General features: G+C 40.3%; 1 protein-coding gene across 2 annotated transcripts in view; it reads left to right on the plus strand.

The window, feature by feature from the left end:
- The window catches only part of fstl4 (follistatin-like 4), a 136,423-nt gene that overhangs the window by 104,275 nt on the left and 6,868 nt on the right, over positions 1-25,280 (plus strand). Inside the window, exons 7-13 of one of the 2 annotated variants that reach the window (XM_076980472.1) lie at positions 11,746-11,912; positions 15,136-15,256; positions 15,952-16,113; positions 18,694-18,828; positions 21,374-21,400; positions 23,016-23,134; positions 23,497-23,646. In XM_076980472.1, coding sequence (XP_076836587.1) covers positions 11,746-11,912; positions 15,136-15,256; positions 15,952-16,113; positions 18,694-18,828; positions 21,374-21,400; positions 23,016-23,134; positions 23,497-23,646 — 881 coding nt within the window. The remainder of the gene's footprint in view (positions 1-11,745; positions 11,913-15,135; positions 15,257-15,951; positions 16,114-18,693; positions 18,829-21,373; positions 21,401-23,015; positions 23,135-23,496; positions 23,647-25,280) is intronic. The other variant, XM_076980473.1, reaches the window with a different exon arrangement.

The following is a 25,280-nucleotide window of genomic DNA, read 5'->3' on the forward strand; positions in this document are numbered from 1 at the left end:
AATAACAAGTCATATATGCCACACTGGCAAAAAAATTATCTCATTGTCACGCCTCTGTTGATGCAGTAATTCTGACGGGGGGGCAGTTGTGGCAGTCTGGTGGTGGAAACTGGTCTTGAAGGGTCACAGGTTCGATTCCCAGGCCTTAGGCCATGACTGAGGTGCCCTTGAGCAAGGTGCCTAACCCCTAACCCTGGCTAGTGCTGCCCATCGCTCTGGGCACGTGTGAATCATAGCACCCTAGTAATCCCTAGTGTGTGTGAGTGTGTGTTCTAACTGCACAGATGGGTAAAAAGCAGAGGACAAATTTCGATTGTGGTGAAAAATCACAATTGACAATTTTTTTACATTTGCCAGCAAGTTATTATTTCACTATGACTGCTTATAACATAGGCAGTAGTATTTTGAAAGACATAAGATTTAATTTATAATTGATATTAGCTTTAACACTAGTCCCCCTGAAATTTCAAGATTCTCAGGACATCACCCCTCCTTCCCCTCTGTCTTGCCAGCAATTAGAGCTAATATTAATTATAAATTAAATCTTTCAAAATACTACTGCCTATGTTGTTCAAACATGAAAAAAATGTTTTGTTTGTGATCTCCTGTCTGTCATAATGTTGAGTTTGGAACTCAGTTAAGGAGATGAAAAGGGTTTCTGCTCTGTGTTTTTGGTTTATTACATTGTGACCGCTTGCAGGCATTTTTGATGGAAAAGAAGAAACTCCAGTAGGACAGTTATTGCTGTATCAAAAAAAAAACCAAACATTATTGAAATCTTACTGTATTGTTGTTTTCCTCATGTCTGCGGGCCAGAAATGTGATGTGAGTTATAGCAGACAGTACAAGCCTTTCTAGCTGGTGTCATACCTCTCATTTAATTAGATCTTACTATTTTAATTAGTAAGATCTCTTTATAATTTCAGTGTTATCACTAATACAGCATCCCATGGCAAATCAAATTCATGGCAAATCATACATTCTCACCAGCAGATTTTAGAGACCTTGTACATTAAGCTTCGGTCACTCCACTGCTGAGCTCTATAGCTGAAAACATGAGTGCTGTCCAATTGCCCAAAGCAGTGCTTTTTGAGGTGTAGGTCTACAAAAAGATATGGACCGAAAACTGGGTTTGGGTTGACATAAATTCTAGAGTTAAAATTTCAAATTATGATTTATTTGTGGAGCTTTTTTTACAACACGTTACAAAGCAGTTTTACAGGAATCATGTATACAGAGAGTCCAGGTCCTAATGAGCAAATCAAGGTGACATTGGTAAGCCACTAAGAATATGAGGAAAAAACTTCTAAGGCAAGAACCAAGGCTCAAGAGATCCCACCGTCTTATGCTCATTGTAGAAGATCAAACTAATAACATGTTTTGAATGTAACATGTTTAAAGTTGATTTTTCAAACTTTAGTAAACATCTAAAGAAAATTTGCCAAATGTACTTAGTGAGAACAAATTAGTAATTTTTGCCGTCCACTCAATAAAACACTCAATACAGATTAGCAGGAGAGCCAATGGTGCAGAGCTATTCATTGTAGTCTCCATGGCACCCAGGGACAGTTTTTCATCTCTTCAGGAGAGTAGGTAGATCATGCAGATGCCTGGTAGGTACAGATGGTGGGTCCATGGAAGTCTGGTTGCTCTGAAGGAGATGTGAGCAGGAACTCTCCCTCAGGGTCAAATTCAGTATTAGAAGAGATCAGAGGGGCTGGTGTAAATCTTAGCAGAGAAAAAAGCAGAGATTGTTAGCTATGTTTGAAATAGACTGGACAGTCATATATGATTTACAGTGAGATCAGTGATGCCAGCAGAACCAGCTAAAGGTTTTTCTAAAAGGTGTCTTAACTTGTAAAATGTGTAAACAGTGGACTGTGTGTCCAGCTGACAAAAGCTTCAAGTATAATTACACATTACAATGTTTACTAAAGTAACTATTAGGTTTTTTAAATATGTGCAATTATGTCTATAGCAGGAGTTCACAGAGTACACACATACACAGTAGCCCCACATTAAAAAGCTAATCATACAATAAAGCAATTGGGAAATCTTCACAATTTGTGCAAGGACATATTTGGTTATCGTACTTGAGCTTCGATCAGATCTATTAGTTTTGATGGCAGCAGGGGAAAAGGTATTGATTTTTTAACTTTACTGAGAGTTTGATAAGTGTATAATAGGAATAGGAGCATAACCTCAAGAAATGTTCTAACACCTCTGTAATTTTTCTTTTTGAATACATTTTAGCTTATCCAAAGCTACTTGTGGAAAAAGATCAATAACAATAGCCTGTTTTGTTATTAGAGCTTTTAAGAATTTATGTATTCTCTGCAATAAAAAGGTGTAAAACATTGAACCAATCTTCGCTGCCCAAATGGGAAAAACAGTAAGTATTGTAATAGCAATGTATTTTGTGTGATCAACACCACAGAAAAAAACAGAGTGTTCATTTTTTTATGGGCGAACACATAAAGCAGTCTGTGCAGCATAGTGGTTTCCTCATTCTGGTACCAGACTGCTATATTACTTGGTAGGTTTTCTTCAGTTTTGTGTGCTAGTGCTATTTTTACACTGGTATACCCTTTACTATGACCAAGTGACCTAAGTGTTCCAGATGAGGGCGTAATCCCCAAAACTGCCATTTGTTACATGAAGGAAATATAGGATTTCTGTACTGTAATGATCACTCCATCATCAGAAAGTGTCCTGAAAGGCTGATCCTCTCCCATTTGAAATCCTGTCTGATCCCAACACTAGGTCCCTTTCAATTTGCTTATCAACAGCCTTGACTTGGATCTCTTTCTGTTAGGCTGGACCATGACTCAGATCTTCCACCCTCATTTTGAATGCTGATGTTTCATCTGACTTTCTCATGGCTTCTACTCTATATTAAAATTTGCAGATGACCACAGTAGTACACTAGATCATCCATTGAAATGAGGCTTAAGTAAATGTAGCTGAAAAGCCATCTAGGGTAAGAGGACTATCAGACCAATTGCGTCTAGCAGCTTTGGGTCGAAGAAGCAGCACCTCAGACTTATCAGAATTTAGTAGAAGAAAATTAGATGCTATCCAGTTTTTTATGTCCTGGACACAGTTCTCAGTTTTGGGAGTAGTATTGACATCATTCAGATAAAAATATAAACAACTGAGTATCATCTGTGTAGCAATGGATGCTAATAACATGCCTATGAATGATTGTGCCCAGCAGTAGCATATACAATGAGAATAATATGGGCCCCAATACAAATCCTTATGGGACAACATATTTTACTTTTGTACGTTCTGAACATTCATTCATTGGTAACGATCTGTCAGGTATTATTTGAACTAGGAGAGTGCTTGAACCTTGTGATCAATGGTGACAAAAGCAGCACTACGGTCTAAAAGTCTACGGTCTAAATCCAGTATAAGATAACTCTAGGGCATGTTCTGTCTGTAAGAAAGAAGAAAGTTGCTTTCTCTAGAATTTTGGAAATGAATGACCCATTAGATTAGACACATTGGACACATTAGATTAGACCAGGGGTCACCAACCTTTTTGAAGTTGGGAGCTACTTCTTGGATACCAATTATTGCGGAGGGCTACCAGAAAGAAAGTTGTTGGGGGGGGGCTGTCACTATTACAGCCTAGCTAAAAAGGCACAACCAGAAGGTAACATAGGCTTGGGGGCATTCTGAGACAATGGCATCCATCCACTGCACTGTCAACAAACTTGAGTGACCACAAGCAGTGACAGGACGACAGCACCAGCGCCCCAGTCTACCATAAAACCCTTCGTCTATGAACCCCTGGATCTGTACCTTTATCTAAGGGGGGATGTTAATTATCAAACGCTAAACCCATGGTCAAAAGCCGATCTGTACAGCGAACACTTAGAACCTCAAGCTTGGCTCGACTTGAAACTCCATGCTTAAAGTCTCATGGAAGACAAAGCTCCAGACTATTCTCCGTCCTGGCTCCAAGATGGTGGAACGATCTTCCATTAGCTGCTAGAACTGCAGAGTCTATTGCTATCTTCAAGCGTAGACTGAAGACTCACCTGTTTGTTGAGTTCTTACCAGAGCACTAACTCAGTTACCTTGCCATGTTCTTAAATTGTATGTCTGTCTATGGTTATTTGTGCTTCTTGGCAAATGCCTAACTCGCAAAACACTAGGTAATGATATTGACTCCTGTAGTTTAGTAGTGTCTGACTCAATGGTGTCTTGAATTCTGGCCTATCTGTACTATTTCCTAGGATGTATTCTGTGATCAGAAGCAAAGCACTTTGTAAGTTGCTCTGGATAAGAGCGTCTGCTAAATGCCGTAAATGTAAATGTAAATGTAAAATGTAAACCAAATAGGTGGGTTTTCAACCTAGACTTAAAGATTGTGACTGTGTCAGAGTCCCGTACGTCACAGTAGAGACATTGGCCTATAGTTCCTGAACAGTTCCTGTAGATTAAGATCAGGTTTTAAAATGAGTGGCATTTGCCATTTATTCACCTATATGGCACCTATAAGTCATTTTAGCAACTATTAGGACATTCCATGCTCTCCCTCAGGGCATAATTCAGTTAGAATTCACACTACTAAGTTTTTTCGTTTAATAGATTGGTGACAAACTAGGTGCATTTTTAGATGAGCTCTGTTCACCAGTGCAATAATACAGATGTATATTTAAGGTCTTTAATGATCACAGGGCTTGGTGGTTAGCACGTTTGCCTCTCAGCACTGGGGTCTTGGGTTCAAGTCCCTATCTGAGTGGAGTTTCCATGTTCTCCCTGTGTCTGCGTGGGTTTCCTCTGGGGTTTCCGGTTTCCTCCCACAGTCCAAAGACATGGAGGTTAGGTAAATTGGCAGTCCCTGATAAATTCTCCCTGAGTATGTCTGTGTGTCTTCATGTTCAATAAAAGCAGTTGTCTGAGTGTCTGTGCATGAATGTTTGTGTGCCCAGTGGTGGATGGTGGTTTGTCCTCTCTCCCCTTCCTGCACCCCATTCAATCCCCCAGGGGGCTGTGGATCCTGGTAGAGAGTACACTGTGCGCAATTGGCTGCCGCTTCTCGCTGGTGTGTGATTGGTAGTGTAAGAGTTGTACCTGTGTTAAAATTGTAAAGAGACCTTGGGTATCTAAAAAGGCGCTATATAAGTTGAACATTCATTCATTCATTTTATCTATACAGATCATTATTGTCATTTCTAAGTTGGTGCCCTGTCTATACACAATAAATGCAAGTCAAAACTAAATGAAATCATTAGCACAAACACATTCAGTATAGTAGAAGCATCTCAGGACCACAGAGGCCCTCCACCTGGCATCACACTGCTAAACTGCAGCTATTGTTCCTTTTAAAATGAAAACATGGGATTTTTAGATAGGATCAAAGAGTGTAAAGAAATAAGACAGGTTACCAGTCTCCACTGTTAACAAACACTGAGGCATCAACAAACACTGAAGCATCAACAGCTACAAAGCAATGCTAACCCCATAGCCTGTAGGGCTAACCCGCATCTCAATGCAGGAGTGATCATTATTCACAATGGCTAGTGCTTGGCACTATATTCAGCTAAAAGTCAATATGTTCACGCTCCATTGCTTTCCTTTTCCATATTTTATAATGATCTATTCCCTATTTAAAGAGACCAAAAAAGACTGAAACGTGCTGGTACCTTGGTTGAATGTGAATACAGCTGAAGTGGTGAAGTGGCACCCTCCATATTTAGCCAATAACTGTGGTGCAAATTTATATATTTATTTATTTCCGATGTTGTAGCAAGCAAGGAGTGCTTATGCAAATTTGCAGCCAATTTTGTCAAACAATAATAATTAACAGGTTAAAACACAGGACACCTTCCAAACTTCTCTTGTTTCAGTAAACATTTCTTTAACCCTCAGGCAGGCAATTAATCATGTAATTTGCCCTTCATCTCCCTGCTGGTTAATGTGGCCCACAGGGACTGCTGTGGTGAGGGGTACTAAGGAGTGTTCTCTCATTACAAAGAGAGGCTGCACCGTCACTGGTCCACTCTGAGTGTTTAGCCTCTGGCTTCTAGATGTATTGCTGACATGTTTTATTGATGGCCCTTAAAATGTTTATAAGTTACGTTAATGTGACATGCTGTGGGATTGTATCATTCACCCAAATGTATATTGACGTATAAACATGTGTATAGATTTAAAATACATTTGCTTTTTTGACCTAAACCTTGCACTGTCATTATTTACAATATGTGCTATTTAGTGAACATCCCTATGAGTGCAGAGTAAATTGCTGTGCTGATGCCACCTTGCTGCAATTTTGTGTGGGGCACTTGTACAATGACTGGGAGTAGAGGTAATATATGCCAAAAGTCATATCTGATAAGTTATTAAATATATTTGTAATCATTCACTTGTAGGCTTCAACCAGCTGTTGATTGTTTTTTTGACTGAAGCACCACAATGATTTCTCCTCTTCATTCCTAAAGAAAAATATTTTACAATTTATCTATTATTGGTTTTATTATTATTTTGCCTAATTTACCTTTTTTTGCTCATCCATAGGAATATTTAAGGTCAGATTTCAAGCAAAAGCAACTCTTAACAGGGTGTGTATGCGTGTGTACTTCAGGAGTGTGTACTTCAGGAGTGTGTACTTCAGGAGTGTGTACTTCAGTAGTGCATACTTCAGGAGTGTGTACTTCAGGAGTGTGTACTTCAGGAGTGTGTACTTCAGTAGTGCATACTTCAGGAGTGTGTATTTCAGGAGTGTGTATTTCAGGAGTGTGCTTCATCCCCTTCCCATGAATAAGATTTGGAGGCCCAGTCCAGCAAGAGTAACTGGAGTGATTTGTGCTCAACACCACTGTCCTTCAGCTCAGCAATAACACAACACCCAATTGTATTTCAGTTTCAGCCACACCTCAATTATATTAGGGAGTGCTTCTTTCCTTTCCACTCAGATCGACTCTCACTCAATAACCATTTAATCATCCTTTTTTAGACCTCTTATGCACTTACTGTTTGGATAACTCTGATTCAAACTGGACAAATTTTAAACAGTGCAATCACAGAAATGTTGGATGAGATTTTTTTTTTGTGGTTTCAAATAAGCTTCTTGCAATAATTGGATATCTACCAGGTGTTTTGCCTTTGGTAAGTACCTGTGGGAGTTTTAGGTTTTTACAGAGATTTTTTTTTACTTTAACACCAAATACACATGCAGGCTTACCCAGAAAATGTGTTGTCATTAACTGCCGTTGTTAATTTATTCAAAAAGTAGTGTGAAATGTGCTGCCATATGGAAACTTTCCTCTCCCCCAGTATTATGCAGTCTTGAAGAATAATTAAAACCCAACACATAGTTGTATGTTTTGCTTTTAGAGTCTGAGTTTCACCAGAAATTTTTCTTTAAAAAGAAAACACAAGTGCTGTAGTCATTGTATAAATCAACGTCCCAGAATAGGTACTTTTAATCTTGGTATATACGGCATTAACTGATAGAAGTAGTATGTGTGTGTGTGTGTGTGTGTGTGTGTGTGTGTGTGTGTGTGTGTGTGTGTGTGTGTGTGTGTGTGTGTGTGTGTGTGTGTGTGTGTGTGTGTGCGCGTCAGAGAGAGAGAGAGAGTAATTTTCACTTTCAGAGTCACTTTGAGCTGATGGACATAATGCAGAGTGTTAAGTTGCTGCTGATGCCAATGTGTTCTGGCACAGAATCCCAGGAAAGGACCATAAACTACATGCTATACACTTCACACTACATGCTATACCAGGGGTGGCCAACCCGTCGGAGACCAAGAGCAACTTTTTTTTTACTGTGTTACGGCAAAGAGCTACGATCATACATGGGCAGGTAAATTGTTGAAGGGGGGGGGGGGCTAATGGACAAAAACTAAGTATTATATCGCGATCGATCGATCGATCGCCAGTAGTTGGCGAATTACTAACTCGTGTGAGCGTGTGAAGACAGTCAAATGCGTGTTTTCCACTACGCCGGTTTTAAAAGTATTAGTGGCTAATGGACAAAAACTAAGTATTATATCGCGATCGATCGATCGATCGCCAGTAGTTGGCGAATTACTAACTCGTGTGAGCGTGTGAAGACAGTCAAATGCGTGTTTTCCACTACGCCGGTTTTAAAAGTATTAGTGGCTTGTTAGGCTTGTAAACAAACCGCACACCACGAAGATGTAGCAGTGTGTCACCCTCAGAGTTGATGAGGTAACCGGGCCACGGCACAGATCGTTAGTAGCCTACAGGTGAGCGCGCAGACCGGCTGGGGAGCCGCATGAAACCAGGCAAAGAGCCGCATGCGGCTCGTGAGCCGCAGGTTGGCCACTCCTGTGCTATTCACTATAACCTATATGCTATACACCAGGGGTAATCAATTAAATCTTTCCGCGGTCCATTTTTGGCAGATAGCTCAGACCTTAGGTCCGGGTCCGCGGTGGCGAACGAAAGTTGTTGAGCCGGGAGGGGGGAGGGGGGGGGGGGGACGTAACACTCAAATGGGTGGTGAACGTAACACTCGTCTGAAAATAAATTCTCCGGTTTAAAATATAGTCTCCCGTTAAATTTTTTTTGGCATTTGGGTCCGTATCCAGTTAATCAGGAATGTGATTGGGTCCGGACAGGACGGCGTTCGGGTCCGGATCCGGACCGCGGTCCGCCATTTGGTGATACCTGCTATACACTATAAACTACACAATGTACACTACATGCTATACATACTATACACTACACACTGTACACTACACGCTATACACTTTAAATAACACGCTATACACTATAAACTACACACTATGTACCTCATACTATACACTACTCACTATATACTATATACTACACACTAGGCTATACACAATTTTGTCCTGTCTCAAAGAAAAATGCTCAATACTCTGCATTTGATTGCTTAGCATTTTTGTTTTGTTTTGTTTGTTTTGGGTGTTTTTGGTTAGATATCAACACTTTTCTGTAAGCCCTCTTTCATCAGCAGTGATTAACTAAAATGGATCAATGATTTGCAAATCCCTAAAAAATCTATTTCTTCTTCAGACTGGCTAAATTTGGATGAGAAGAGAACGTAGGAGTAATTACAGAAATAATGTCATGTCAACCTTCTCCAGTGGGGAGAGCCACTGTGGTTGGCAGATGGATAATTTGTCTAGCTGCTCCAGAGAGGAGGCCATCACCATTTCGTCAGGGGCTGTAAACGATCTCAAATATGGCCTTTCTTCATGCTGGATGTGCGACGAATTGGTAGGCAAAGCAAATGTGGCAATGTGGAATCATGCTTCGAGTCGCTGGGCTTGGGAATTAACAGTAAAGCAGGCACTGAATCATATAAGCTGCATTTTATTTTTGGTATTTTGGTGTTGGTATGGCATCACAGTACGGGAGAGTGGCTGCTTTGTCAAAGACTGACGTGAAATCCATTTAAATATAGGTACAAGCATATTTGAAGCCTTTGAGACAGTTCAATAGCTCATGTGAAATGAAATTCTCTGGTTAGTCACTGTGTACCACTTCCAACTGTGCTGAAATGGTCTGAGTTGACTAGCGCCGGCCAGACACATAATTTCACCATGGTATACTTGCAGCGATGGCAAACACGACTCTAATTTGACAGGAAGATCAGGTGTAGTACGCTGGCTCTCCCCCTCACAGTGACGAATCAATGCACTGGGGTCGTCGCTGGCCTGCTCCGTGCGCCCCTGCCTGTCACCTCAATTACAGTTCTTTATTTGAAGGAATTAGATGTACCTGGAACCAGCAGGCAAACGTAATGGTGGAAGCTGGGATGCATCTGGTGTTTTCACTGGAGGATTTTTTAAAATGCACGGCATACATACTAAATTGCTCACAAAATTGCAGTAATCAGCTCACAAGGTGCTCTGTACTCTGTAAGAACTGGAAAGCCTCATTTATTGAATTACATCAGTGTTTGCTGGCCCAAGGCAGTTGAAGCAGTGGTGACTTTGATCGTGGCTGAACATGTTTTCCTGTTATTAAAATGCTACTTTCACGTTTATGTAAAAAACAAACTGTAAAAACATACCAATATCTACTCAAGTGTGTCATGTGCAATGAAATAATTGTCCTTCCATGAAGGAAGATGATGCCACTTCCATTTCTTGTTCAGCGAGAGTAATGTTATACTTGGCGCTACTTGCACAGCTCAGAAATATATTGCCATAGAACAGGGGTGCTCATTACGTCGATTGCAATCGACCGGTCGATCGCACATTAAAAAGTAGTAGATGAATCGCCCATCTGCACTGACGGTTGTATTTTGATTGACATTCATGGTAGCCAATCTGCAATCCGCGCAACAATCCCCCCCCCCGCTCACACAAATTACGTTCGCCACCTCACAACCCCCAAACCCCCGGTAGATCTTTCTGACTTGGTCATCTTATAAGTAGCTCGCAAGCTGAAAACTTGTGGGCACCCCTGCCATAGAATATGTTCCTTAAATGTCCAAAATGTGAGAATGAGCAAAATGATCAAAGTTGCATTCTCGGTATACGACTTCTTGTGCTCTTGTGGGCTAGCAGAGGCAAATATGGTTGGTATTATTTATACTGCTCCAGAAATGTATTGTTTTTCATTAAAAAAAACCCTGCATGTAACTCATTTGAACTTTGTGGAGTCAACCAATGGTCTTTCCTTCTGCCTCTGGGAATCTCTGTATGTGCACACCTAAGGATCTCTCCTTTGACACCTGCTGACTGTTCCCTTAAACATGCACCCAAGAAAGTGTTGTGCTGTGTGGATAAGTGGATTGTTTTTATATTTATTTTGTATTTACCAGTGTGGTCACACAGGTCCGTCTCTTAAATTTTCCACATCCACTGCAGAGATTTGAGAGCCTGTGTGCAAATGCCTGTGATCTGTGGTGAGAAACCTGCACTGCTTCAGCTCTGTTGCTCTCCTTTAATTACTAGCCTGTTATTGGATGTTTCTTCTCCAAATGATATTCCACAGATTCCTCAAAAATCTCATCTGCTTGACCTGTGACTATGAAATACACTGCTGTCATGTAATCTGCTCATGGTGTATATAACTTAAATAAAGCCTTTTTATTTGAAGACAGAAAGTGATCCCACATGCTCTGCCTTTTCATATTCTTCAGATACATTGTTTTTTCTTGTGTTTTCTTCTATTAACTGTAGTTGCATTTTATTGCTTTTTTAAATTATTTCAGTCTTGGCTCAATAAGAGGTATATTTTTCATTTTGGTTCTGCACATTGCCCCATGCAATAAGCTTCCACAGCCTTTCTTTCTATTACTCGTACAAGGAAGTGGAGTAATAAACAAAAACACTCCCGTCTTTAAATGTGTTGAAGATAAATAAATGTCAATGTAAAACAAAGTAAATTATATATCATTAGTTAATATTACTAGCAATCAGTACAACCACGTAATCAAACCTAATTGAACCAAAATGATATGGAACAGACTATTTAAATAATTTATGGCAAGATTTATAGCGCTTCAAACATTTATCTCTGGTAAAGGTACCTCTGGTACTTAAGCTGAGATGACCCCATCTTGGAAATCACTATATATGAAGCAATCGAAGGTGTTTCTGCAGTAACGATCCAGACCATCACTGACCCAGGGTCAATCACACATGTAGGATTTATGGCATCCTCTTACCAATTCTTTATACTGGTTAGGTGAAAGGGCCCAAAATGAGGGTGACTTGAGCTTTTTTGAGGTTCAAGAACTTAAAAATCGCCTAACGCCTTTTTTGATTTTTCCTTTTTCAGAGGTTGTTCAGCTCAGTCTCCCTGAGGACGAGAGGGTAAGCATTGCCACTGTAACTGTGGGCCTAAGCACAGTGCTGTCCTGCACTATACAGGGGACACTGAGGCCGCCAATCATCTGGAAGAGGAATGACATTGTCCTCAACTTCTTGGACTTGGAAGATATTAATGTGAGTCTCCATATCTAGTTCATTCTTAACAGTGCTTTGTCAGACCCGTACATATAGTAATTATTTGACTTACCAGGAATATCAGATGATAGATGAATAGTTTATGCCTCTGGCATTTAACGTGGATGTGAAGAGACCGTTGGTGAGGTGTTTTGTCACAAGGCCATGTTCCCTTATCCAGTCAAAAGAAGCCTTTTTTGTGTGAGATCTAAATGAAAGGGCCAGTTGGTGATATTCAAAATCAACACAAAAAGTATCAGCTTAGCAAGAATGTATTTTCAGAAATATGTGCTCCAACATAATTTAATTGGACAGCAGCTGAACTAGCTAATAATTAGTTCAGAGTATGGGGCTCAGTTGGAGTCCAGTTCCACTGATTTTTATCAATTAATCAATGGTAGAAATAAAAAAGAAAATTCTAAATGCTAATAAAAGCATCCATCATATTTTACAAGAGGCTTTCATTTTTTGTTCAGTTAACGCTAATGCCAACTTTGCATTATAACTGGCATATTCATTATTGTTGCAAATAATAATGATTTTGGTCTCAGGAGCCAGTTCAGAAGCCATGCTGATTTCAAAGACCACAAACACATTTGAGAGGGGAAAAAAGAAAGATTTGAAAAAGCAGTATTTTGTTATTAGGAATGGCTGCTGGTATAATGAAGTGCTTTGTTCAGTTTACCTGCATGTCTGACATCAATGGCCTGTGTTTGTCCACTGGCTGATTAGAATTTTCTAATTAAGTTGTTAATTAAGTCCTTGTTATGTGTTGCTACAGTGACAATAGCAGACAGGTCAAGTTTGTGGGTTTTTACATTGGCTTTTTACATGATTACAAATTTACATTTACAGAACTACAGCTCATAGCTATTGTTAGTGACATTTTATTTTTTGCTAAAATTTGCATAGAAACACAAGGAGATTAAAAAACTATGAGCAATGCACTAAAATACAAAGCTAACTAACTTAGTTATATAGCTACCTGTTGATGAAGGTCAGCATGGCATTGTAGCTTGCTGATGGGAAAACAGTACTGAGAAGGATGTTGGTGATGGATATTTTAACATATTATTATTTAACACTCTACTGACTGTTGAACCTTTCAAATTCTTAGATTCTTGTCTATTGGACTACAAATTAGCCTTAACATTTCAGGCAAGGCCAAGGTGGCAGCTGTAAAGAGAGTCACATTGGAGAGCTTATATATTAATAATTACATATTGTTCTACTTTTTAACAGATCAGTAAAGTAGTACATCACCTTATACAACAGAAACAATGCTGTCGCTGATTTAACCAGATTGTATTGTGCACCAATACGCTAACTGCATAATCGTAGCCTACATTGTAATCAATACTGCTGTGGTAGCACAAGTGCAAGCCTAAGTAATTTTGCCCATAACAAAATGTTTTATGCATCATTTGTGCTGTCACGCAAAACAGATCTCCCTAGCAATTAATTTTAGTACCTTTGTTCTGGTTGACTGATTTATATTTACCTAACATTTTGTCTGAATTGTAAGAACAGTGCACGGGATTCAGAATCAATGTCCTCGCCACACATTAAGATGGGGATGAATGTGATTGAATGTCCCACACCACAGGCACTTTCTGGCTTCCTTTATGGTGGTTTCCTGTGGGTTGAATGAGAGCTCTTTACTCTGTGTAACAAAATGGCACTATGTTATTTCATTGTGAAATTTGGCAGTTTACATAGAGTGCCGTCCTGTGCGCAGCTGGTGCTGTGCGATGGCCTCTTAGCTGATCCTTTGCATTAAAGTAAAGGCCACGTCAGACATGCAGTTACACCACAGACAGAAATTCTTGCTCTGAATGTGTTTCCCGTTCAGGATCTTGAATTTAAATGAATACATGACTGGTGTTTTAATGACTTTAAAATTGCCTTGTGAACATTTGTCAATTAATTCTTGTATGTGAAAATATTTCTTTGACACATGCATTATTTTAAAAGTACAAATATATTATGCCAACACTTTATTTACTTCAAAGTGTAGCAATATATATATTTCATATAAAACCGTTCACAACAATCTCAGCTCCCGTTCCTAATGAGGTTTCATTTGACCTAGAGTACTGCATAAAGAAATAATATGGTCCTAAAACTGGAAATATGGTCCAATTTTCATCTCATATGAAAACATACATATTCTTATCTAAATTAAACAGTTATTACAGTTATTGCAGCAACAACTGTAACAGACAAAATAAATTTCTTGGTTTGGTTTACCAGAATATAACAGAATGGCACATGTAAGCATTAAGCTGCCGCTCTATAGCTGTAGCAACTGGCTAGCAGTGCTTTTTAGGTCAGTTCTGTGCAAACAGTTCTGTGGTAACTTTTGCTCTCTGCAGTTATCCATTATACATTTTATGTATGAAAATGTTGAGTATTTTATTAGGTGGTTCATTCATATTCATAAGTGATTTAAACCCATGCTTTAGTCAAAGCCAGGTTACATCTAAAAAGTAGACAGTAAAGGCTAACAGAAGGTACACGGGTGTACACAGCGGACCTTAGAGGCGGAGTGCATACAGAGAACAGGATCCTGGTATGGCCAGTTAACCTCATTGTGCACTTGTGCGATGTGGTGCCAGGAGTGTTGGATCACAATTTGCAATTGACTGTAAAATGTGTAAAATGTATGACTGCCTTCTACATAGCTACAGTAATATAGTAGGTATAACCAATCAAGTAATCAGTCAACATGTATCATAAAATGTCAGTGGGATTTTTCTGTCCTGACGTAGAGACCCACAAACTGTTACTCTACGGTTTGTGCATAGTCCTTCTCCAGTGTCACCTCATCTAACCACAGAGCTTGAGCTCGTGAACCCGCACATGTGAGAGGATGATGCTACCAAATGGGTCTTTTTGTTGTTCCAAATCACTTATCATCTGCACTCATCCAACTGCAGAACTGTTTAATACCTTAATCTCCTCTTAGCCGCACTGAAACCCCAGGTGAGATGTAACATCCCCGAAAAACAACAACTGCCTCCATTAATCACGCTAATGTTGGTTATATTTTTAACCCTTGCCATTTATCAGCCCAAAGAAGCATGACAGGGTGGCACAAACCCCTGCACCCGCTCACTCACGGGACGCTGTTGATTCATAGGCTATGACTAGGCTATGAATCTATCCCATGACTCCCTGCTGTTTTGGCCCCTCCCTTTCCTCTTTCCTTTTCCTCAATTAGGACTTCGGTGATGACGGCTCACTCTACATTACCAAGGTTACAACTATCCACACAGGGAACTATAGCTGTCATGCATATGGGTACGAGGAGCTGTCCCAAACCCACGTGCTGCAGGTGAATGGTTAGTAATATCACATCTCTCACATCTAACTTGTTTTTGTTTTCTATTTTGCTTTGGAGTAGGTAGGGCAGTCACTCCACACTCGGACTGCAGAACTTTAGTACAATCTACATATGTATATCACAGTATACCACAAAGCTAAACATGTCATGGAACTGCACTGGTCCTTTTCTTTTGATTTATTGTCATGTCATTTGTTTTTCTGCATTCAAAAGCAAGAGCAAAGATATATTTACTCTAAAGCTTCTAGTGCATAATAAACTATTCTCTTAACAGGTATTTGCATGGGCCTTTTTATCAAAATTGTTTGATGAACAGCCCTCCTTTCTTACCAAAGGCTCCCAGAAAACACAATACTGTATCAAATTAGAGATAGCAATCCCGTTTTAGTGCTTTGATTAATTGGCGTGTGATATATGCATGGGGAAAAAGGTGCAGGAAAACATTTTCAATTAACAGAGACAATAAGCGTGATTGTTATGTTTCGTCAGAGGGGGACCAGGCTAATTGAAAACTGATACAGCTGCGTTAGAAGCCTTGAGCACGAGCCAAGTTTTTTGTTGTTTGAAAGCAACACATCTTTGTTTCTCTCTCTCCCTCCTGTGGCAGTCACCACACAACACTGACAAATAACAAAAACTCCAGAATTATGATGAACGTGAGGAATTCTTCCTCACTGTGGCTGTCTTTCTCAGTCCCTCCAGTAATCCTGGTCTATCCAGAGACTCAGGCCCAAGAACCCGGCGTAGCTGCCAGTCTCCACTGCCATGCGGTTGGCATTCCTGACCCCAAACTCACCTGGCTGAAGAACGGCCTCGATCTCCAGCCTCACAGCTCCAAGCAGCTCTCCCTCATTGGTAAGTCCTCTAACCTGAAAACTACTGGCTGTGTTCCAATTACGTGGAATTACTTCCAGCGTGCGCAGGAAGCAGCTAGCGTCTTGAGGGATACAATAATACATATCCTCATTAGTCTTCACTGTTAGCTGCTCAGTGAGCAAAGGCTAGACTGTACTGCATCTAGTTGCAACCATAAACTTTAAAGACTTAGGGCAGTCAATGCCTCTTTCTTATCCAGATCAAATTGCAGGAGTGAAGCCATTGATCAGTGCTTCAAGTAAGTGGAAGATTTCCATGCATTCTGCAGATTGAGTCAGTGCCTTGCTAGCTACAGAATGCAGGCATGCAGTACTGGCTCCTTCTGATACCGTACCTTCCTTACTGTTTGGCTTTTTGGGGAGTTTTGACCTCCTTGGCCCCCCCCAGCAGTCTTTTTAATTGCCGATGCACATTGGCCAGGGAATGAAACATTTTCTTCGCGGGAAGAGCTGCTTGTTTACATCCCACGCCTCTCTGATTGCCTGGATCGTTTAATGAAGCGTACAGGCACACTTAAAGCACCCAAAACCCACACAGCCTTCTCAAGATTTCTGAGATTACACTTTCCATTGTTGTTCAAACACTTGGCTCTGTGGGAGACTGTTGGTATGGGTAATGATAACATAAACAGCCATTCACGACACACCCGATGCACTGTGGTCAGCCATGTGGCCCCCTTCTTTTTAAAAGCAGTTTCAATTTCAGCAGGATCGCAGTAGAGCATCGTTTATGGAGCACCCCCCTCATTAGAAGGCATTTTATTGGCTGTGTGTGGGTCATTACTCGCTGTAATAGGCAGTTATCGACGTCAGATGCCTGAGAGTGTTCGGGTTTCTTATAGTTCAGTATGAAAACGAAGTGCTTTCAATTCAGGTCTACTGACTGGGTGAATGGGATAAACGGCCATTTTCAAGTATCTCCACAGGGCACAAACATGGAGAGGTATATGTCTCTTTATTTATTCATCCTCCCCATGTGTGTTGAATTTACGCCATTCCGAAATGGCTACTTAGACAGAGATTAATGCTAGCACTTCATGCATTGTGAGTTAATGAAACTCTCATTTGTGGTACTAATCTAGGACAATTTGAGGATATAAATTTAATATAAATGAATGTTTAACCTAAAGTTGGTAACTGTGATTTGACCTTTATAGTTTGACCTTTAGAGTATAGATACTAAATCACTATGCATGGTCAACAACTTGGAATTTGACACTGAAAACTCCTAGTTCCTGTAACTGCTCTGCTTCCTCTGTCTAGTTTCCAAAGTGGGACTTCTAAGTTTTTTCTAAATTAATTTCCACATGAAGACACAAGGGTTGTTATCATAACACCTGTGTTGTTTCTCCTTGTGGATGTATTTCGCGAACAATTCATCATATTTAAGATCTGTAATAATTATAAACGAGTTATCATTACAAAGCATAATAGGATGTGTACTGAAGGGGAATACAGATAATATTCCAGATTGGAAGCTGCATGCTGCACTAGAGAAGAGCATTTTTGCTACAAGTGAAGGTGCTTTTAGCTCACTACTGTCTCCCAGGAAGATGGATCGAGATCAAGTCCACACTTCAAAGAATAAAAGGGGGGAAATGGTGTGCCATGAGGAGGCTGAGGTGAAAGGAAAGAGAGAGCGGCATGGAAGTAGTGGAAAGTGAAAGAGAGAGGGAGAGACAGAGAGAAAGAGAGGGAGAGTGGGTGAGAGAAAGGGAGAGAGAGAATAAGAGAGCTCGGTGGACGTGCGCATGTTCTTTGACACATGAAAGCATTATGAGACTCAGACATTCTTCGGTTGGGATGTGTTTTAAACATCGCCGTGTCGTGATCAAGGCAGCTGTGGCAGGGAGCGACAGCTCTGAGGGTACACCCATACAACACAAAGGGCCATCACACAACACATATTCCACATCACACGTGGCACCGCTCTGCCTGAGGGTCAGACCCCTGGAATTCTTCTCACCATCAACATCGTTTTGTGTTTTTTTTTTTTTTGTTTTTTTTTCATCATTCTGTCACCTGTGAAAATTTTCATGGTTAAAGTTGATGCCACGAGTGCATCTGACTTTTCAGTCAGCAAAAGTTTCAGTTCAGCAAACATAAGGATTTGATGACAGTTTGCTTTACATTCTGATTTTCACTTTGTTAAAACTTTCTATATCACAAAAGTGCATTTTGTACTTTGGAATGGATATTCTAGCCTGTTCCATTCTGAGTTATTTTTTTTATCAACACATGCAGCCCAAAATAAAAGAAAAGCTGTATAATGTAAAGAGAATAGGAGATATCTGTGGTAAAGGGAGAATAATCTTCCTCAGCAGGAGATGCACCTCTCACAGAGAGCAGGCTTGTTTACATTGTTTAACACACCTCACAAAATATAGATTTTTTTGTACCTTCTTCCTCCATGCACTGGAACACATTGTGGTGAGTCCTGGAGGATGTTGCCCTCTAGAAAGGGTGTATCACTTCTGCGCGTGTGCAGTTCAGAGCCCATTGGAGTGAGATAGATCGGCGTGATGTGGCTAAGTATCTTGCCTTTGCTTCTTCTCCTCAGCTAATGGTAGCGAACTGCATATCAACAGCGTGCGCTACGAAGATACAGGAGCGTATACATGCATTGCCAAAAACGAAGTCGGAGTGGATGAAGACATCTCGTCCCTGTTCATTGAAGATTCTGCACGGAAGACTCGTGAGTAGTGATGCTAATAAAGAGGCCATTATGAAGCTACATATACGTATTAAAGAGTTGGGATCCTACAAGCCCTGGGCCAGTTCTCTTGGCCCTGAGACTGTTACAGCTCTGACATCTATACAAGTTAAGCATTCCTGCACTGTTATACTGCTTCACGAGGGATTCATGTTTTAATCCTCTGCTAAATTTTATATACTAAACCTAGTACTCATATATACAAAAAATGTAGGACTCTCTCTCTCTCTCTCATATGCATATGCATATCGGTGTGTCTGTTTGAGGAGTGAACTGTTGAATTTTGTATTCAGTTTCATAACCATATTTTTTTCATATTTTTGTCTGAATTCAGAACCATCTAAATGTACATTATATTGCCAAATGTATTCTCTCACCTTCCTTGACTGACATATGAGCTTAAGTAACTCTAAGCCATAGAGTTAAATATGAAGTTGGTCCACCCTTTGCAGCTAGAACAGCTTCAACTCTTCTGAGAAGACTCTCCACAGGGTTTAGGAGTGTGTTTATGGGGATTTTTGACCATTATTCCAAAAATGTATTTGTGAGGTTAAATACTGATGTTGGACAAGAAAGCCTGCCACTCATTCATCCTAATTCATCCCAAAGGTGTTCTATCAGGTTGAGGTCGGGACTCTGTGCAAGCTAGTCAAGTTCATCCACACCAAACTCTGCCATCCATGCCATCTTTACAGACCTTGTGTGAAGAGGAAGGGGCCAGCTCCAAACTGTTCTCACAAAGTTGGGAGCATGGAATTGTCCAAAATGTCTTGGTATGCTGAAGCATTCATGGGTCCTATGTTCACTGGAACTAAAGGGCCAAGCCCAGCTCCTGAAAAACAACCCCACACCATAATCCCCCCTCCACCCAACTTTGCACAATGTAGTCTGACAAGTACCATTCTCCTGGCAGCCGCCAAACCCAGACTTGTCCATCTGATTGCAAGATGGAGAAGCACGATTCATTGCTCCAGACAAAACACCTCCACTGCTCTAGAGTCCAGTGGTGGTGTGCTTTACACCACTGCATCTGACACTTTGCATTGCACTTGGTGATGTATGGCTTGGATGCAGCTGCTTGACCATTGAAACCCATTCCATGAAGCTCTCTGTGCACTGTTCTTGAGCTAATCTGAAGGCCACATGAAGTTTGGATGTCTGTAGTGATTGACTCTGTGGAAAAGTTGGTTAGCTCGTTGCACTATGCTCTTCAGCATCCGCTGACCCCGCGGATTTTCTTATAATACAGTTGACTGTGGAATATTTACAAACGAGGAAATTTCACGACTGGATTTGTTGCACAGCATGCTATCACAGTTCCACACTGGAATTCACTGAGCTCCTGAGAGTGACCCATTCTTTCACAAATGTTTTTAAAACAGTCTGCATGCCTAGGTGCTTAATTTTATACACCTGTGGCCATGGAAGTGATTGGAACACCTGATTCCTATAATTTGGATGGGTGAGCGAATACGTTTGGCAATATAGTGTATCAGTTGCTTATTGGCTACAGATTGACAGATACAGAATATTTAGGATCAATGTGTGAGATGTAAACATGAAATACAACAAGAAATAAATCCTGTTCCCATAGATTTATTTATTCACTTTTGTACCACTAACTCACTACTAAAGTTATATTCTGGTCCTCTAACTCACTACTGTGGTTACATTCTTGTCCATGAGACCAATCTTACTTTGGTCACTATAAGCACAGGTTTAGTCTTATGTGCATAGTACATGTTTCAAGGCCTCCTTTGATTTGCTCAGCTAATGACATTCACATAAAAGCTTGTTGTTTAATTCATTTGAGCACTAAAAGATTCTGGATACATGCCAAATGTTTCTGGGATAAACGCTTAATGTCTTCCTGGCAAAGGCAGCATCGCAAGACAGATGACAAGTAGGAGTTTATGGGACCACTCTGCATTCGGTCAGCTAATTGGAAAAAAGTAGTTTACCGAAACCAGAAACAGAATTCTCTTCTTCTCCCTGTATGTATATATCTCATCTGACAGTCACTGACCACATAAAACACTGGGTTATTTATAGACTGCACTGGCCAATGAGAGTTCAATTTACATATTCCCGTAAGCTTTCCATAAGCTTTCTAATCATATTTATGTGTTTTATACATTTCTGTGAGATTTTGGTCCTGAAAATGTATTCTGATTTTTTTCAGTGATGTCTTATGACTTGAGTAATGCTACCACTGAAGTACAAATGTCTACAGCATTGTTTAAATTGTCTGTTCATTCATTCAGATGGATGGATGATGTAGTAAGAAGTTCATGTTGCAAAGGGCATAAACAGGGCCAATTCTTAATATATATTGCTATGTCTTCAAATGTGAATATTGTGTAAATCCTTAGTCTTTTAACTGTCCTTGTGATCAGAGAAGGACAAGGGATGGGGAGACAGAATTACATGAAGGTTAAGATATGAGGGCTAAGACTTCTTCACTTCATATATGGTGTTCATATATTCTCTTTTCTTCTTTACACTTCCTGGAACTCGGCGTTTGCAGTGGCAAACATTCTGTGGCGGGAAGAAGGTAATATGATTACAATATATATATATATATATATATATATATATATATATATATATATATATATATATATATATATATATATATAATATTATATACACTCACCAGCCACTTTATTAGGTACACCTCTCCAACTGATCATTAACGCAAATGTCGAATCAGCCAATCACATGGCACACATGGCAGCAACTCAATGCATTTAGGCATGTAGACATGGCCAAGACAATCTGCTGCAGTTCAGAAACTGCTGATCTATTGGGATTTTCACGCACAACCATCTCTAGGGTTTACAGAGAATGGTATGAAAAAGACAAAATATCTAGTGAGCGGCAGTTCTGTGGGCACAAATGCAGTGTTGATGCCAGAGGTCAGAGGAGAATGGCCAGACTGATTCGAGCGGATAGAACGGCAGTAGTAGCTCAAATAACCAGTCAGTACTTCTGAGGCATGCAGAAGAGCATCTCTGAATGCACAACATGTCGGTCCTTGAAGCGGATGGGCTACAGCAGCAGAAGACCACACTCCTGTCTGCTAAGAACAAGGGTGCCACTCCTGTCTGCTAAGAACATGAAACTGAGCCTACAATAGAGATGGTTTGGCTCACCAAAATTGGAAAATGGAAAATATTGGCTGGTCTGATGAGTCTCAGTTTCTGCTGCAACATTCGGATTGTAGGGTCAGAATTTGGCATCAACAACATGAAAGCATGGATCAGTCCTTCCTTGTATCAATAGTTCAAACTGGTGGTGGTGCTATGGTGTGGGGGATATTTTCCTGGCACACTTTGGGCCCATTAGTGCCAACTGAGCATCGTATCAACACCACAGCCTACCTGAGTGTTGTTGCTGACCATGTCCATCCCTTTATGACCACAGTGTATTTCCATCAGGATAACATGCCATGTCATAAAGTGCGAATCATCTCAGACTGGAGTCTTGAACACGACAATGAGTTCATTGTACTCGTATGGCCTCCACAGTCACCAGATCTCAGTCCAATAGAGCACCTTTGGGATGCGGTGGGACGGAATATTCGCATCATGGATGTGCAGCTTACAAATCTGCAGCAACTGCGTGATGCTATCGTGTCAATATGGACCAGACTCTGAGAAATGTTTCCAGTACCTTGTTGAATCTATGCCCCGACGGATTAAGGCAGTTCTGAAGGCAAAAGGGGATCCGACCCAATACTAGCCCAGTACCTAATAAAGTGGCCGGTGAGTGTATATATACACTGTAGTTGTCAGCATCAACACCACCACTAACATGCACAGCCTATCTGAAGACTTATCTGAGAACGTATCTTTTACACCTTGAATCTCCTGACAGCATGGCAGCTTTGCTGTCAGAGAAAGCATTACTCCGCTAGTGTGCTCCTGCTAATTAACAGCTGTTGTTTGCCGTCAGGTGACAGACCTGCAACTGCATCTTTTTCTGTTGGTGTCAGTTTAAGCTTCGCTATCTACAAGCAGACTATTTTTCATAGTTTGATAATGTTTCACTATCTGAAAGGTCCTGAATATCTCCTTTGTTGCATGTGCAAGCACTATTAGGTGAATTTTGGCTAAAATGCCATTGATATGAGTTGATTTGAGTGTGTTTTTTTTTTTTCATTCCAGGTCTGAGTGTGGGAAATATGTTCTACATTTTCTCAGATGAAGGTGTCACGATACTACAGCCCACTGACTGTGAGATTCGGCGACACATCAAGCGCAGTGAAAGGATTATGGCCACCTACGTAGGTGCTCGACACGCTGAGCAAGGACGAACGTTGCAGTCGCATATTATTATATATATTATTATTATATATTATAACATTGTATTATATATATATATATATATATATATATATATATATATATATATATATATATATATATATATATATATAAATATATTGTATATATAAAGAGACAGTGTAGATCACAGAGGAGATCTTGGTAGAAGAACAGAGCCAAGTACTCTCACAACGCTCTTTCAGCACAGTCCTCACCACTGTTTTGAAAGATCATATCCTCAAACTATCCTGTCTTCTTTTGTTTGTAAACCAAAAAAAAAAGAACAAAAGAAAAAAGGCACAATTTTTCTCTGGTTTTGTAGGAGGAAATGTGTCCTAAAAGTGAGGGGGTTCCCTCCCAGCACTGTGTGTGGGGTTCAGCAGTGAACGTGCGGGACAAGTACATCTACATCTCCCAGCCTCTACAGAAACGGCTGCTACTCATTGATACCCAGGCTCAGAAAGTGATCCAGGTAGGCTGACACCTCTCAGTTAGCCCCTAACCCTAATCCTAACTCTGTGGTTTAACAGAGATCTCAATGTGGTACCAGTGTTTATTTCTGTGCCTCTGATTACCTTTCTACTGTCTGTTGGATTGCAAGGATCTTAATGAAGTTGAGGCTTGCTTATACATTTTAATGCACTCATTGATCTTTTGCTGTTGTCAAATTGGGGTTTTAAGACAAAATACCCAGTTTAGTTCTGACAGAGGGCAACGCTGTGAGGGAGTTAAATAATTGCAATTCTGAGCAGCAAAGGAAGCGTGTGAAGAATGGAAGTGAAAGAGGGCAGGAGTGAAAACAGGAGGAGACCAGTTTAGGAGAAGAACACAGAGCAGAAACACAGCTGATAGTAGCAGGTCAGACACACCGCTGTGATGGGGGGGGGGGGGGGGGGGGTGCATCTGTGTGTGTGTGTGTGTGTATGCTAGGGTTGCAGGTTCATGAACAGCCTTTGCCTGAGAATTTAGAGTATTTTAGGCTGGACAGTCACATCGCCAGCTAGCCAATAACATTGAGATAGCAATCATGTCTCTAAATTATCTGACAAATTATTCAACCTGCTGCCATCCCCTCTGATGAGTTCTTCTTTCCATAATGTGGGGTAACAAGACAGACTGTTCAGAGTTACAAGCCTATAAATCAATACCACCCCCTTTTCCTGAAAATGATCATTTTGAATGCATTAAATGTTTATGGCTTCTACTCTTTACTGGTTTGATATATTAGTAAAACATGAGTTGGTGATAGAGACTTGTGGTAGTGATTGAACTTTGGTTTTGAGATGTAATGAATGAAGTAAAAATTTGTTGAAAAGCAATTACATTGATTATAGACAATAAACACTATGTCTCAACCGGCAGAATACATTACAAAATATCATAAATATTCTCAATATACTGGTAATTTTACTGCAGAGCAGGGTTGTGTTACTGCTTTTCTTAAATAGTGTTATATTTAGAAGTAAATGTACATTTCTATAGAGGTGCTCTCTGCAGTGATCACAATGAATATGACATGATGAGAGACTGGTTGGCTTATAGCAACAACAATATACATACAAAAATATACATATAAATACATACATAAAACAGATCAAATTAGCAGCATGCATTTGAGTTACAGAGCACAGCGATTGCAAACATCCACCAGGCTAAGACATGCAGTGTAACTTGTACAATATCATGCACCACAGAATCACAAGCACACAATCGCTAATGTAGATGTTTGCTCTTCCAACACAGGGAGCATGTAAAGACAAAATATACAGCATATGAATGTGTAATGTTTAACACTGCATGGCGTCCTGTATAACACGAGTACTGTGACAGAACACACATCACCACTAAGATTAGTTCCGTCACCTCAGTGCCTGCTGCTACCTCTCCAGTCCTCTCTGTCTGTTCCCTCGTTTTCCACAACAGGGACTTCTTCTCTCTTGCTACCTTTTTTTTTCCTTACTGTCTTTTTTTCTGTGGGATAAACTGATGATCACAGACTCCCTCAAGCTCACAGGAGGTCCAAAATGGGAAGATCGAAATGAAATCTCGAATTTTTTTTTCATTTTGTCTCAGAAGAGCTACGCGGTTTCTTCATGTGGCAGGTTG

Source organism: Brachyhypopomus gauderio, chromosome 18, assembly GCF_052324685.1.
Source record: "Brachyhypopomus gauderio isolate BG-103 chromosome 18, BGAUD_0.2, whole genome shotgun sequence".
Lineage (NCBI taxonomy): Eukaryota > Metazoa > Chordata > Actinopteri > Gymnotiformes > Hypopomidae > Brachyhypopomus > Brachyhypopomus gauderio.